General features: G+C 42.5%; 1 protein-coding gene across 1 annotated transcript in view; it reads left to right on the plus strand.

Moving 5' to 3' along the window:
* astn1 (astrotactin 1) overlaps positions 1-17115 on the plus strand; it is a 2322431-nt gene that overhangs the window by 1135518 nt on the left and 1169798 nt on the right. Inside the window, exon 8 of the mRNA XM_080195939.1 lies at positions 11275-11359. Within this exon, the coding sequence (XP_080052065.1) occupies positions 11275-11359 (85 nt within the window). The remainder of the gene's footprint in view (positions 1-11274; positions 11360-17115) is intronic.

The following is a 17115-nucleotide window of genomic DNA, read 5'->3' on the forward strand; positions in this document are numbered from 1 at the left end:
CTTCTAAACGACAACTAGGAATGGGCAATAAATGCTGGTCTGCCAGCAATGTCCATGCCCCATGAATGAATAAAAAAGTAGTGTTATGAATACTGAAAATCAAACCTAATGCAGCTGATTGTCATTTTTTTTTGGGTTTGGATAAATTTACTTGCAGCTTTTCAATGGGAATTTAAACGTGCATGTGTTTTGAAAATAGGCAGAGCAATTTTGCTGGAGAATAAAGTTTTAACAATATACCATGTCATGTTTCCACCTGGGAAAAAAGCAGTGTTTTTAATAAATTTATGGATCGTATACAGCCGAGGTCAGATAATTCAGTGAAGATGATGAATTTCCAATTTTGATTATTTTTTTAAAAAAAATAGAATGATCTACTTCTGTATAATTATATCTGTGATCCTTCTATGTTTTATCCCTCCTTTTGTGAACCTTTATTAAAATAAGCTTGTTGAACAAACATGTTGTTCCTCTCTTCTTCCCCATTTTGTAGCATGTTGAGGCTCAGTCTGCATCTTATGAGGGTAATATCTGACTTCCACAGTAACTTGTAACAGACCATTGACTTCATTTCAAAAGTAAATTATTCAGCGTGTAAAATAACTTGCCGATTTGCTATCACCATTTCACGCTCCAGCCAAAGTCAAAAATTACCCTGTAACTTCTCCCCATAATTATAATTCCAGTCCAAAACACATTGAAAAACGACTGGGAGGCACTGTAATGCTCTCCATTGTAAGATTTTACAAATGCTTAGCAATATACAGTGAAGACAACATAGAAGTTTCTTATTCCACAAACTGTTTGGATTCCTTGAGCATTGCCAGCACAGGTAATGAATTTCTTTTCTTCTGTTTCTGAAGTGATGTTGAATTGTCTCTTCGAAGAATCATTCCATAGAAACCATGGTAATGCTATGCCAACAATGATTCAGATTTTCCAACTTTTATCCACACTTCTCATTATACTGAAATCCCTTGGAAAAATTTTCAAATTCACCATTTTCGTTGACTTAGGGTGAAAGTCATCTGGTTTTGTCCCACATCTTAACTGAATGTGTGTAGACTAAAAACGTATGTCCAGTTCTTATACCTAGCTCTCCAGAATTTGTATTCCATTGTGAACAAACACTACTTCATTTAGGTACAGATTTACCAATTACAAGCAATGTCACACTCTCTTGTCAATCTTATACTTATCAAGAAGTGGTTAAAAATAAAATCCATGGATAGAACGTAAGATCGGAAATGAGCCCGAAAAAGTAGTAGTATTATCAAATTCTTATACATATCTGAACAACCCATATATGGAGCAACCCATATTGTATCCCCTCGTCTATTATATATAGTGATGTGCCCGGGGTCCCCCATGGGACCAAAATGTAACATTAGAACTACGTATCAACACACTCTATCCTTAATTTGGTTTCATCCTTGGTAAAATTGACTGCCTGAAAAAACTACAGTTGAATACTGACCGAAAAGAATCATTAAAACAGTGCAGTGAATATCTTGTGCAATTACAGATATACAAATGTAATTAGATAATAATACTACATTATTTCAAGGAGCCCATCCACAGGCAGGGGGGTTCTTGTGATCCAGTGGGTAGAATCCCTGTCTCTGAGCCAGAAGCTCTGGGTTCAAGTCCCAACCCTTGACGACCAAGGAAGGTGCATTCATACTGCTGCCACACAGGTTGAGTTTGTCAACCTGCAAATCCATCCGACACATCAATGGCTGGAGGTGAGAGCAGGAGAGACTCCTGGCCAACCATGCTTGATGTGGAGGGGCACCTCTCAAACTATAAGCTTCTGACCACAAACTCGCGACCTGTTCCAGGAATAACTAGCTAAAGAAACAGAGAAAAGTCTAATGCACTACTAGATGCGGGAAAGGGATTGGACACACAGACAGACATGGTTTCGGTTGCAGTTTGCCCTAAGCATGAGCACAAGACTGTTAGAGATGGCATCATTTGCATTTTCAATCAAATGCTACTTCAAGAAAATATAGTGCAAACATTTATTGGTAAACGTATTTGAGCTTGAATTAGAGATATGCTGCATCTCTGCTCCCTGCTGCTTCAATTACAGCAAATTTCAGCATAATATTTTGTTTTTCAAGGTGAGGAATGGTGGTACTATAGAACAAAACATCTCTGCAACCCAGTGTCAGAATCAAACAACTGTAGTTTAGGTCAATTACAATTTGTGTTAGAGGCAATATAAGTCATTCTCTAGACAGCCCAACAATGTGCTTGAACTCGTGGCAATTCCCATGTCCCACATCAGCCACCTCTGTGGAATCTTTGAGTAAGGCTGCCCAATTAATGTAGAATTATGGGTAGCTTTGAAACACACAGGTTTATATCCTCACCCACGAGAATTGGGTTAAGTCGGCGCAAGTTTGTTTCATACTGGATACAAAGAAAAATATCAGAGCGAACAAGGGTTCTATTTCATCAGCCAGTCTGCATCTGGGAACCGAGCAATGTCAGGATTTAAATACCAACCACAGCTCTCCTTTCCCAGAGTTGGTATGGCTAGAACATAAAAAATAGGAGCAGGAGTAGACCATTCAGCCCTTCAAGCTCGCTTCGCTATTCAATGAAATCATCACCTTCTATTTCAATACCATTTTCCTGTGCTACTGCAGTATTCCCTAGTGTTTTAATATTAGAAATTTATCAATCTTGGTCTCGAATGTATTCAATGACTGGGTCTCCACAGCCCACTGGGACAATGAATTCTAAAGAATCATCACCCGATGAGTGAAGAAATTCCTTCTCACCTTAGTCCTGATTACCCCTTATTCTGATACTGTGCCCTTTGGTTCTCCACAGTGTATTCCATCTACCAAATTTTTCCCCACTTGCTTAGACTTTCAAAATCCCTTTGAGGTATTTTTGTATCCTCCTCACAGTTGACACTTCCGCCTAATTTTGTGCCATCTGAAATTTTGAAATATTACATTTAATCCCCACATCCAAATCATTGATACAGATTGTGAACAGATGGGGCCCAAGCACTGATCCTTCTGGTACGACACAAGTCACAGCTTTCATATCTTTAGAATGCAAGCTAAAAGGAACATGGCACTTTGCTGCCTCAAAGTGCTGGCACTCTGCACCAAAAGTGCCTTTTTTCTGTCGAGCCATCAGGTTCATGGTTTTTGGCTTGGAACTGGAACTGCTTCCATATTCCCCCAAAGTCACACGGAATGCAGACATTCGAATGGAATGTGGCACTTTGCCCTCTCAAAGTGCTGGCACTCTGCCCCAAAAGTGCCTTTTTTATTACATAAGAACATAAGAAATAGGAGCAGGAGTAGGCCATCCAGCCCTTCGAGCCTGCCCCGCCATTCAATAAGATCATGGCTGATCTGTCGTGGCTCAGTTCCACATTCGCGCCCTCTCCCCATAACCCTTAATCCCCTCTCTTATCAAAAACCCATCAACCCGCGTCTTAAAAATATTTAGCGAGGCAGCCTCTACCACTTCAACGGGCAGAGAATTCCAGAGATTCACCACCCTTTGAGTGAAGAAGTTCCTCCTCAACTCCGTTCTAAACCACCCCCCCCCTTTATCTTGAGGCTGTGCCCCCTAGTCCTACTATCCTTTCTGAGCGGGAAGAGTCTTTCCACCTCTATCCTATCCATCCCATTCATCATCTTATATGTCTCAATGAGATCTCCCCTCATTCTTCTAAACTCTAACGAGTACAAGCCTAATTTATTCAGCCTCTCCTCATAGCTCAACCCCCTCAACTCCGGTATCAGCCTAGTAAACCTCCCCTGCATTCCCTCCAAGGCCAAAATATCCTTGCGTAAGTACGGCGCCCAAAACTGCACACAGTACTCCAGCTGCAGCCTCACCAATGCCCTATACAGCTGCAGCAAGACCTCCCTACTTTTATATTCAATCCCCCTCGCTATGAAGGCCAGCATCCCATTCGCCTTCCTGACCACCTGCTGCACCTGCAAGCTGGGTTTTTGCGACTCATGCACAAGGACCCCAAGGTCCCTCTGCACCGTCGCCTGCTGCAGTTTTTCGCCACGTAAGTGCCACGTATTTCGAGCCATCAGGTTAATAGTTTTAGGCTTAGAATTGGAACCGCTTCCAGATTCCCCCAAAGCCTCATGGAATGCAGACAACCGAAAGGAACTTAGCACTTTGCCCCCTCAAAGTGCAGGCACCCCAGACCAAAAAGTGCCTTTATCTCGAGCCTATAGGCACGGAACTGGAAACCCACCATGTTCCACTGGCTAATGCATGGTTGTGGAGACCGCCCGGCATGCTTGGGGAACTCGGCACTCTGCACCCGAAGTGCCTTTTCTAAATAAACCCTTGACTTCAGGAGTCTGATCTATGACCTGTCAAGTGTTTATTGATATATATACTAGCCCATAATATATATATCTAACCAGAGTCACCACCAGCCAGGCAACTCTAGTAGTTTTTCAGAACTACCCAAGGAATCTGTACGAAAATCTTTCAAGTGTCTGGAGACCCATCAGACACATGAGTGCACTTCAAGCGGTTATATATTTGGAAAAAGTCCCCTTTCACAAAGTAACACTTTCCTGGGTATTTTTAAAGTCACTCCCATTGACCAAAAATGTTCTGAAAAACGAGTTCCCAGACATCAATAGGAGGAAAATTTCTAGAATCTGTAATAAAGGATGTGATAACAGGACAGATAGGTTTTTGGTAGGCAAGGGAATTAAGGGTTCTGGGGAGAAAGCGGGAAAGTGGAACTGAGCCACTTCAGATCAGCCATGATCTTATTGAATGGCGGGGCAGGCTCGAGGGGCTAGATGGCCTACTCCTGCTCCTACTTCTTATGTTCTTATGTTATGTTCACAGCCTGCCAACCTGCAAATGAACCATTTATTCCTATTCTCTGTTTTTTGTCCATTAGTCAGTTCTTAATCCATGCCAGTATATTCCCCTCAATCCCATGTGCTATAATTTTGCCTCCTAACCTCTGAAAATCTAAATAAATCATATCCACTGGTCCCTCCTTATTCATTCTGAAGTTACAGTCTCAAAAATCCCCAACAGGTTTGTTAAATATTATTTAACTTTCATAAATCTCTATTGACTCTGTCCAATCCTACCATTATTTCTAAGTGTCCTGTTATCACATCCTTTATTATGGATTCTAGAAATTTTCCTCCCATTGATGTCTGGCTAATAGGTCTGCAGTTTCCTATTTTCTCTCATTGTGCTTTCTGACATTATGGGATTACATTCGCCACCTTCCAATCTGGAGGGATCATTCCAGAATCTGAAAGATGATCATCAATGCATCTTCTTTCACTGCAGTCACCTCTTTCAATGATCAAGGATGCAAGTCATCAGATCCAGGGCATTTATCATGGTATCATAGAATCCCTATAGTGCAGAAGGAGGCCATTCTGCCCATCTGTGCTGACTCTCCAACAAAGCATCTTACCAAGGCCCATGCCCCTGCCCTATCCCACAACCTACATATTTACCCGACTAATCCTCTAACTTGCACATCTTTGGACACAAAGGGCAATTTAGTATGGCCAATTGTGGGAGGAAACTGGAGCACCTGGCGGATACCCACACAGAGAATGTGCAAACTCCATGCTGAAAGTCACCCAAAGCTGGAATTGAACCCGGGGCCTTGGTGCTGTGCGGCAGCTATGCCAAACAATGTGCCACCACGCTGCTCTGATTTATCTGGCTAAAGTCCAATCGGTTTATGTGGAATCACAAGCTTTCAAAGCGCTGCTCCTTCATCAGGTAAGCCCTGATGACTCACTCACTCACCTGATGAAGGAGCAGTGCTTTGAAGGCTCATGATTCCAAATAAACCTGTTGGACTTTAACCTGGTGTTGTGAGACTTCTTACTGTGCCCACTCCAGTCCAATACCAGCATCTCCACCTCTTGATTTATCTGATTTAAGACCTATTAATCTCTCAAATACATTTTTAATAGTATTAAATACCTTGCATTTCCTGTTTACACCAGTCTCTTGATTCTCCATTATTTCTGGGAGAATTTTATTAAATAATTTATGTTTACTAATACCACCTCCCCCCCGACTCCAATTACCGAACTCCTTCACTCAGCAAACTCAGGACTTCACACTTTTTTTTAGATAAGTGTCAGAACCTCTCCATGTGTTTGTATTTTCTGAAAAACAGTGATGAGCTCTGCTGATGGGCTATGAGCCAAGTGTTGGTAACTGGGATTAGGTGGGAGGTCAGGTCTTCCTCATGTGGTCAGTGCAGACTTGATGGGCCAAAGAACCTCTTCTGCATTGTAATATTCTGTAATTCTAAAGGTCATAAATCAGTTTAAGATAGCCACCTAACTAACAGTTACAGCTGCCCTCACAGAATGTAATATATCCCAGTTTAAAAATTGAATAAACCTTACTCTTAACTTAAGCAGTAATTTTTACTTAATTACAAAATTAAAATAAATCTAAATCCTGGAGAGAAATTAACACTTAAAAATCTTTGATCATGGAACTTCACATTCTGATTTGCTTAATGCTAAAACTACATTGTGTATGAAACAAGGGAGTACATTCTGCTAGAATGAGGTGACTTAATCTATATCTCATATTCGTTTGATTCAATCTGTTGTCACTGTATCATGTAATCAACACACACCTCCATTACTTTCTTACTAGTGAAGCTTTCTATGAGGAAGTGAATTGGGGTCAGGATCTGTTAGGTTTAATAATGTTACTGTGGAAAATGCAATCCATTGAAAAGGTGACATGTGGACACGAGCCATTCTATTTACTGACCAGGTAACAACTGTTCTTTTTCAGTGATGAAAGGGCAGTTGACAATCACAGTATTCCTTTCATGATAGGTGACATAATTGTTTTGTTTAATTAAATGTTTTGTGCCGTTCACGGTGCTTTGAAGGCTCTGATAATATCAATAGGTGATATCTGGAGATGGCTGAGCTGCATTGACTGGATTTCAAATGAGGCACAACTTTAATCAAAATGATTGATATTCCTGTTCCAACAAAAGCATCAGGAATGATAGCCTCTATAAATACAGATGGCAGAAGAGTGACTTCAACCAACTGAACATCCATGTTCACGATGTGTATCCTTAGGTCCCGGAATGCCATCTGCACACTCGCCTATGGGATGTACTAAATTGGAAGCTACATCGGTGAAGGCTTTAGCACGTATGCAGTGAATGTCCACTGGAAATGTGCATGCTGATTGAAATATGCGCTGCATTATGAGTTGGAGAATGAACAAAGGTCATGCAGAACTGGACAAATGTCTAGAATAGGAATGGGGAGGAAGGGTCGAAGTGCTCTCAGCCCGACTGTATCCAGATTTTGAAGAAATCATTCTCCTACCACAGCAAGGAACAATGTGTAAGATGCCAGCTCTACATAATGGATGTCCTCACTGAAATCTACCACCTACTGCAGTCTCCAGTCTTTGTACAGGACAGAGGCCAGATTTTCAGTGACTGTGAAAGGGAGTGTGATGGTGAATCCAGGATAGAGAAAAAGATTTTCTACAACACAGTTTGCCACTCGTTGTTGCATAAGCGAGGTCACTGAGGCTGTATATTCAACTAGAACTAACTACCTCTTAATCTGTCTTGCCAGAGACAAGCAGGCGGAGCGAGTATGTGGCTTTGCTGAGTTTGCAGCATTTGTATGGTGCAGTGACCATATATACCTGGCTTTAATTGTACTGCATGTCAGCTCTACCCAACACTGGATTTGAAGGGAATTGACACCCAGCTTGTGTGTGGTGTGACATTAGTGTACCTTTAAGAGGTCTTACTTATATCATCCTCCCTACAGTTCTCACAGCCTTACCGTATGTCATTGTTGCCGAGTTGGCTGAAGAAATCCTTTAATTGCTCCTTCAGTGGTTTAAATTGTGTTTGTTTGTTTTTACTGTGGGATGTTTTGTGACCCTGCATCATAAATTTAATGTTTCATTTTCTGTTTTGGCTGGCTGCAGTGTGAGTTTCGAAGGGACATTGAACAGAAAAGAAGTGTCTGTCTCTCTCTCTCTCCTGGTTTTTGAAAATCCTGCTGGTCAGCTGAAAGCAATGCTTCTTGCCTTCTTGGAGTAGAGAACCTGTTGTTGGTGGCTTGATCAGAATCTCTCCCTGGTGTTCTGGGAAGCTGTACTGACTCCAAATCTGTCTCTGTGTACCTCAAGAGAGCTGCATCATTCAACCAAAGGATTCAGCCCCAGTATCACATGAGCATTAGTCATTGCTGTGTTAAACTTATGGAAAGTGGTTTTGTTTATGGGAAGTTTTTGTTTGATTGGAAAATTTTAGATATATTTGTGAGATATATTTGTTACATTACCTTGGTTTTATTGTTTTTGTTTATAATTGATAAAAGTTATTGCTAATTTTCTTTTCATACATGTTAACTATATTCTTAAATAAACTTTTAAAGCTCCCTAGTTGATCATTTGAATCATGCCTGAGATGAACCATATCATGCTTGTCTTAGCCAATTTCAAAGTGCAAAATGTATGATCCAGACTGGCTTCATAAAACACTTTGAAGTTTATGACTTGGATTGTAACAGTGGCCATGAGGAGAGAATAAGAAAAGCCAATGCCCCATGACTTGGCAGTAGTCATGATGCTTTCACTCTGTGCTAGTCCACTATGCCAGATGCATTTGAGCCAGAAGGGTAGCTACTTAGTGATGTTACAGCGTAATTCTCCAATCTTGTTCGTGGCTGGGATCCTCTGACCCTGCTGCAATAAAAGGAGTTTTGGCTGAGTGCCAAATTCTCTGTTTGCACTGGCAGTGGTGGTGGGGTGTATGAGATTGAAGAACCCTGGCACGCATCACTGATTACTCCAGTGCACAAACCTGGCAATGTGCCTAGAATGAAAGACACATTGCCACACAGAATGTGGTAGAGCAGCAGACCATCAGCTTTCTGAGACAGTAATATCTCTTTGTAGGAGTTCTGCAGTACTCAAGAGTTGTGATGCCTTGACTGTGTGTTATACAACCTCATCATCATGAGGAGACAGATCTAGGCACCGGCTATAAGGCGAGCAGGGGGAGGAATAAGTTGTAAAGGAACAGAAGCAAGAAGAGGCGGAGAAGTAACCTGGACAGCTACTTTCTGCATGGGCTGTCCACTGTAAATTCATCTGTGTGTGAAACCAGTAACAATAATTCCACTGCGGCCTTACTCATTTAACTTCCCTGTGTTGCACACCATCACAGCATCCATCTAGCCAAAATGGAAAAAATAAAACCTTACAAAAAATAAACATTTCTAACCAAATTTAGAAATGAAATCTGTTACATGCAAAAAATTGACTAATCAGCCTTGCAGTTTCCCTTTGTATCTGGCTGCAATGTGCCTTTGGCTGTTCTAGTGTTACTATGCAGTGTTCCAATGGCATGGTGGATGGAGAATGCTACAGATGGCCTTGTAGAATTATCACAACAAGCTCTGAGCTTAGGAGGTTAAGCTGCACCATCTCAGCATGGGCAGCAGCAGTCTGATCAAGCAGGTTTTGCCAGGCAAAAACCAGGGCTGACAGAGTGTCTGGGAGGGCGAATGTTGTCTTCCTACAAAGACAGCACATTCATGAAACCAGTGTTTCTACCCAGTGAGCAGCATGTCAGCAATCCCAGTAACCTGTTAAAACACAGATTGATGGACTGATTCGATACCCTCTGTGGGCATCTTTAATCTGATGCTACCTGTCTGGGTTCCCACTGCAGTTCTCAAATACTGGCTGTTTGCTGCTTATGCTAAGAAAATAATGGTATTAGCCACTGCACGCTGCATCTTTGTTGGTTCCACAAGTGTCTCAATGGAGTTTGCCACTAGCTCCATATCGGAGAAGATCTGTGCAAAACTCTGTGTAAAGTGTCAGACTGGCACTACTACTCTTCCGGACGTTGACATCCCAGGCTTCTCACTGCATCAAGACTTTTGCTTTGTATACTGCTCAGCCTTCTTCTGCAGCTTGGACCTTTGAAATCCTTCTCTGAGCCTTCTGCAGTAGAACTGTGTCCTTGCAAGATCTGGCAATTGCACTAACTGCTCCATTCCTTGGCTGTGACCTATTCATACCCTGTGTCCCACCATGTGCAGATCCCGTCTCAGATTTATTCTTTAAAATACATGCAGTGAAGTTTGTGACTGTGAGTGTGATGGTGCTGTGTCGTCTTCATCATTCTAATGTTGGTGATAGTCCATTGCCCTGTCAATGGAGACATCTTTGTGTGGGACAGAAAAATGTTATGAGGTTAAGGTCATTGTGTGGGACGAGGGGTGAGAATGTAAATGGTGTATGCTTGCACTAGCAGCTTGTAAATCATAAATGATTGTGGATGGGAGCAAGTTGGAAGTGAGAAAGAGGGTTGGGTGAGTAAACCCTCATCTTCAATGGGTAAAGCCTTGTCGCGTGACATAACTTCAGCAACTGATGTCTTAGCAATGGCCAGCAGCATCTCCTCCATTGGTGGGTAAGGACACGTGCCCTGTATGAAAAATTCAGAGTTCAGATGAAGAGCCATTGACCTGATAGGTTAACTCTGCTTCCTATTCCGCAGATAGATCCGCTGTGTATTCCCAATATTTTCCATCTTAAATTAAGCAGTGCAGGTTAGCTTTAAGTGATTTTAGGGAATAATAATTCCCACTGCCCCCCCCACCCCCCCCACCACTATTTTAATTAATAGCAATGCAATAGTTTGCATGTCCCCCACCCCTGTGTCTACGTCGGTTTCCTCCAGGTGCTTTGACTTCCTCTCACACTCTAAAGATGTGCGGATTAATGTCTTTTAGTGTCAGGGGGATTAACAGGGTAAATAAATGGGGTTGTGGAGATGGGCCTGGCTGGGATTGTTGTCAGTGCAGGCTGAATGGCCTCTTTCTGCCATTCTAGGGATTCTATGATACATTCTGTGAGTGTGCCTGGTGCTGGCTACATGCAGCAATCATTCAGTTGGGCAGACAGATGAAGATAGCATGCTGCCTACGGTATATTGTATAAGCATGGGTTAATTATGCATTACAAACCTCCTGTCCATTTTCAGGAGCTATCAAATTTAGCTTCCAAAATTTCTTGCTAATCTCATTCTCATTGATTTGCCTGAAATAATAAGATATGGAAAAATGACGGTTGCTCTTTTATCTGGTAATGCCAGCTGGAGAGACTGATTGTGTGGTATAGGGAAATCGTGTTTCACTCTGCTCAGTGAATCGACTGACAAAATGGGTCTCCCTTTATCTTCTACAGGTGAATGTGGCTGCCAGGAGGGATACACGAAAGATCCTGTCCACAAGCATCTCTGCATCAGAAATGACTGGGGAATAAACCAAGGGTGAGTGTATGTACTGCCACATGTCTCAACACTTAGTTTACCTTCACATCAAAACCTCAACTGGACGACTACAAATATTCCTGTATGTACAACAAATTAAAACCCTGTACTCACCAGTTACAACTGTATGAGACATTGGTAAGGCTACATTTGGAATACTGCGTACAGTTCTGGTCACCCTGCTAAACTGGAAAGAGTACAAAAAGATTTACATGGATGTTAGCGGGACTGGAAGGTTTGAATTATAAAGAGAAGCTGGATAGGCTGGGACTTTTTTCCCTGGAGCATAGAAGGATGAGGGGTAACTTATAGAGGTTTTTAAAATCATGAGGGGTACAGATAAGGTGAATAGCCAACATCTTTTTTCCAGGGTAGGGGAGTCCAAAATTAAAGGGCATAAGATTAAGGTGAGAGGGGAAAGATTTAAAAGGGACCTGAGGGGCAGCATTTTCACACAGAGGGTGGTGCGCATATGGAATAAAGAACAAAGAACAACACAGCACAGGAAACAGGCCCAACGAGCCCTCGCTGCCATTTTAACATTGTGCTTTTCCTCTTCCACCCTTGACCCATGTCTATGCCAATGGCACCCACATTGGAAACCAGATTGAGGGGAGAATACTTTAGGGACAATTTGTTACACCAGTCAGCCTAAGAGCATGTCTTTGGGGTGTGGGAGGAAACCGGAGCACCCGGAGGAAACCCACGCAACCACAGGGAGAATGCGCAAACTCCCACAGACACTGGCCCAAATCCATGTATCTGCACAGCAAACAGTGATAGTCACTGAGCTGTTGTGGTGCCCATCTGCTGGTCTAGTTTAAGCGTACACAAACGACGTGAAGTACAAGGCTACTCTCGAAACATCCAAGAGCAGCCCATGCACGACCCACCACGTGTATCCCCCTCGTTAGACAACAAGACGGACCGAAGCACCTGTGGAGTAAAAGAGAAAAACATCAACACAGCCAGAGGAGGTGGTAGAAGGTGGGTACAATTACAACATTTAAAATACATTTGGACAGGCACATGGATGGGAAAGATTTAGAGTCTTATGGGCCAAATGCAGGCAAATGTTTCTCTTCAGCTTAGGAAACCTAGTCGGCATGCATAAATGAGGCCAAAGGGCCTGTTTCCATGCTGAACATCTCTAGACTCTATCTATCTGTGATATGCCTAAACTTTAGCTGTCCCTGCTCCTTCAGATGTGTAAAGATTTAACTGTGTGGCAAACAATGTTTCAGTTACTTTCGTAAGCTGATTTTATATTGCTCTAAGATCCCTGCTAGTAGTGCCAGTTCCCAGTGCTATATATGCTGGGGCATGTGTCCCCTTTTAAGCAAACGGGCAGGTGACCTGGGATTTAAGCTGCACCTTGACTACACCAATTTTGAGCTGACTGTACTAAGATAAAGACAGTTAACAATTCCAGTTAATTTACTACCATTGACTTCATAGTTTATTATTAGTCTCAGCAGCAGACCTCAAATAATACCCTGTAGTCAGCCATGCTTTGCACAGCTAATGTACCTGCGAAAGTAAATCTTCAGGATTGACAAAGGCAAGCAATGTGGAATTTCCTGAGAAATCAATGGATTGTCCCTCGATCATAACCAAATTATGATCGTTGCAGCGCTGCAGCTGTTGTCTCCTATAATTGTTGCATTCCAGCTACATTAATATATCCCTTGTAATGGGCAAGTGTCAGTCCTGGCTCACTTGGAGACATAATTGTCTCTGAGTCAAAAGGCTGCAGAACAAGTCCCACTCGAGAGGTTAAGCATGAAGATCATTGTCGACAATCAACTGCAACAGGGGAATTGCACTGTTGGATGTGCTGTTTTCCTCACGAGTTATTAAACTCGAGATCCCATCTGTCTGTTTGGATGACCGTTAAAGATCCCATGGTACCATTTTGTATAAGGGTAGGAGAGTCCTCCACAGCCGTTATTTATCCCTCAAACAACATCACAAAAACACATTATCTGGTCTTTATTTTATTTCAGTTTGTGAGAGCTTGCTGTGCACAAGTTGGCTGCCGCCCTTTCTAGATTGCGACAGTCACTGTACCTCAAAACTACCTCACTGGCTGTGAAATGCTTTGAGGTGTCCCATGGTTGTGAAAAGTCTTCCATCGCTGCAAGTTTTCCAGTTTATTTAATGACGATATATGATGACCCAGAGCCTGTTCGATTCTAAGCACACTATCCTGTGCTGGTCTCAAGGATAGTAGGCAAGGTTGGCTCTGTTGGGCTCCAGGACCTTGCTGTCAAGTTCAACTATGTGAGGAACTGTCACTTACCGATAATTTTCCTGACTTGGTCATCTAAATGCTGGGAGTTGGGGGGGTTGGGGGGGATGACTCACCATTCAGTTAAGGACGATGAGCAGAATCTCAAAGCTGGGTGGCCAATAGGAAGCCCTCCAACACTAAAGAAGATGCAGGATGCCAGAGGGGCACCCACAATTGAAATACTCTCTTCAACTTTTTAAAAATCTAAAATAAAAAAAGGCTTTTGTTATAAGGAAATCTACAGGATGATCCATGGTCAATGCTGAAGCCAGTCTAAGCCTGCTTGGTGTACTGGCCTCCCCAGTCTGTCACCTGGAGGCTGCCACTAAGCAGTTGCACTGACCCTACTGTCATGGTCACTCACAGTCTGCTGTCACCAGATATGTTGAGGCCCTCAAAGGATCTGTCTCCAATCTAAGTTTAAGTGTATTTACTTAAATCACAAGTAGGCTTATATTGACCCTGCAATAAAGTTACTTTGAAAATCCCCAAGTCACCACGCTCTGTTTGGGTACACTGAGGGAGAATTTCGCATGGCCAGTGCACCTAACCAGCACATTTTGGACTGTGGGAGGAAACGATAGCATCAATCTATGCTAAACAAGAAGACTGATGAGTGTTCTAGCTAAACACATGAAGTTTATTACTAGGAACAACCATTCACAGTTCTGCACAGGTCTTGATGTAGCTTGGGTTCTAACAAGTTACATCGGTTGATTGACTAGATGCTTGACTCATAAGGTATTCTTGAATTCTTACTGATATAGAGTCATAGTCAGTGAACAACTGCATCTGGATGCCAGATGATACTGAATATTTCACATGGAGACTGGAGTTTTGTCATACATGGTGGTGTCATCGTGATTTACTATGCAGCTTCTTAAATGTGCACGTCACTGTCTGCATTGGCACTTACAATATCACAACACCTATGACTGCAAAGTTCCAGCCAGCTTCTGACACTAGTGCAGAAGTAGGTCATTCGGCCCATCGAGTCTGCACTGACTCTTCGACCAACTCTCTGACAGATTATCTTAATGTGGAGATGCTGGCATTGGACTGGGATAAGCACAGTAAGAAGTCTCACAACACCAGGTTAAAGTCCAATACGTTTATTTGGTAGGAAAATCCACTAGCTTTCGGAGTGCTGCTCCTTTGTCAGGTAAGTGGGAGTTTTGTTCACAAACAGGGATTCTGTTTGTGAACAGAATTCCCACTCACTTGACGAAGGGGCAGCACTCTGAAAGCGAGTGGATTTTGTTACCAAATAAACCTGTTGAACTTTAACCTGGTGTTGTGAGACTTCTTATTTGAGGTTATCTTATCCAGCCCTATCTCTCTAACTCCATATGTTTACCCCCCTAACCTATACATCTTGGGACACTAAGGAACAACTTAGTGTGCCCAATCCACCTAACCTGCACATCTTTGAACTGTGGGAGGAGAAAAGAGTATCCAGAGGAAACCCACACAGACATGGGGAGAATGCGCAAACTCTATGCAGACAGTTGTCCAAGGCCAGAATTGAACCCAAGTCCCTGGCACTGCGAGGCAGCAGTGCTAGCTACTGTGCCACCGTGCTGCCCTGTAGGCCATTGCACACTTTGATTGTCTGCCCTCTCCCCCACATTCCCATCCCTAAGGCAGGATGGAGTCAGAGAAATGTATACAAGCTAGAAGCACAAAACTTTGTCCTCACCTTCCTCCATCGCAAGCTAAAAATCCAGCCCTTGTTTGACTGATTAATCTTAGGTGTGATCTGGCATTCAAAGCAATAATTAAAGCAATGCAAATTGGACAAATAATCTGAAGGTTTGCTGCCATTATTATCAACAGGCTGTAATATAGTGCCTTGAATATATTCCAAGCTCTGATCACCAGTATACTTTGGCAAGGAGTTGAAGACTGATTAGGCAGGAGAGAATGGTGCAGCTGTTTGGCTTTTCTTCAATTATTCATTGTTGTAAGTGTGTGTCTGTCATCAATAGATTATCAGGATCTTGGTTAAAATACCAACAAATAAAACAGATGGGAGTATATAACAGATGTCTACTTAGTGAGGTTATGAGTTAACTATATGGGCTGGAATTTTCCGGCTGTTTACGCCGGTAGGGTCTTCTGGATCCATTGATGGTGCATCCCTGCTGCGGCTTTCCCAGCGGCATGTGGTGCAATCAATGGGAAATCCCATTGACAGTGCAGTGGGGGGTCAGAAAATTCCACTGCCGGTGGATGGTGTGCCGTCTCGTGCTGTGAGGCCAGCACCACGGGGAGACCAGAAAATCCCCCCATAATCAGTATATGATGTACTCAAACAAAGATTTAAAGAATTTTTTTTTGAGTGGATTATCCCTCAGCAATGCTCCTCACCGAGAGCCAGAAAGACTGATTGACACATTGGCTTCCATTTGAGGCACAAAGCTCATTAATACATTGCCTCTGAACATATGTATCTCTAGACTGTAATTGAGGTCAGCAGTAGCCAAAATAGTTAATCTCCATGGATGAAAGTTAGACAAATGTCAGTAGCTGGAAAATAACATCAGCATTGATTTCTCCGATTCTTCTGCTGTCAGAAGAGCGAATACAAGAACAACAGGGAACTAAAAACCTCCGCTGTTTGGTGATTCTTTTAAATTAACAAAGGCACCAACAATCAGAGGTTTCCAGCTCCCTCACACTCTGAACTCCTTATATAGAATTAAATAACCCAACTGGTCTATTTCAGTGCTTATACGCCACAGAAACTGATATTCACCCATCATTGTCTAACCCTAGAACAGATCATTCTATTTCTCTCTCCCGAGTATACTTTTAATACCTTCCCCTTAAAAGTATCTACGTTATTTGCTTCACCCACTCCAAATGGTAGCAATTACTTTTGCATTTTAACCACTCTTTCGGTAAAAGACTTATCCCTGAGTTCCTTCTTGGTGATAAAGGTGACTACCATATATTTATAAGATCATAAGATGTAGCAGCAGAAGTAGGCCATTCAGCCCATTGAGTCTGCTGTGCCATTCAATAAGATTGTGGCTGATCTGATTTAATCTTTAACTCCACTTTCTACCTTATCTCCAGAACCTTTGATTTCCTTACTGATTAAAAATCTATCTCAGCTTTGAACATATTTAATGACCCAACCTCTACAGTTCTCTGTGGAAAAGGATTCCAAAGATTCACTACCAAATGAGAGAAGAAATCCATCCTCATCTCTGTCCTTATTCTGAGATTATGCCCTCTGGTCTGAGACTCTCCCACAAGTGGAAATAACCTCTCAGCATCTACCTTGTCAAAGTCCCTGTGAATCCTATATGTCTCAATGAGTCGCTGCTCATTCTTCTAAATGTCAATGAGTACAAGCCCAACCGGTCGGTGCTGGGGCCTCAGCTATTTACCATTTATATAGATGATCTGGAGGAGGGAACCGAGTGTCTGGTGTCGAAATTTGCTGATGACACCA

This window comes from Carcharhinus amblyrhynchos, chromosome 9 (genome assembly GCF_965287045.1).
Source record: "Carcharhinus amblyrhynchos chromosome 9, sCarAmb.v2.hapA, whole genome shotgun sequence".
NCBI classification, from domain to species: domain Eukaryota; kingdom Metazoa; phylum Chordata; class Chondrichthyes; order Carcharhiniformes; family Carcharhinidae; genus Carcharhinus; species Carcharhinus amblyrhynchos.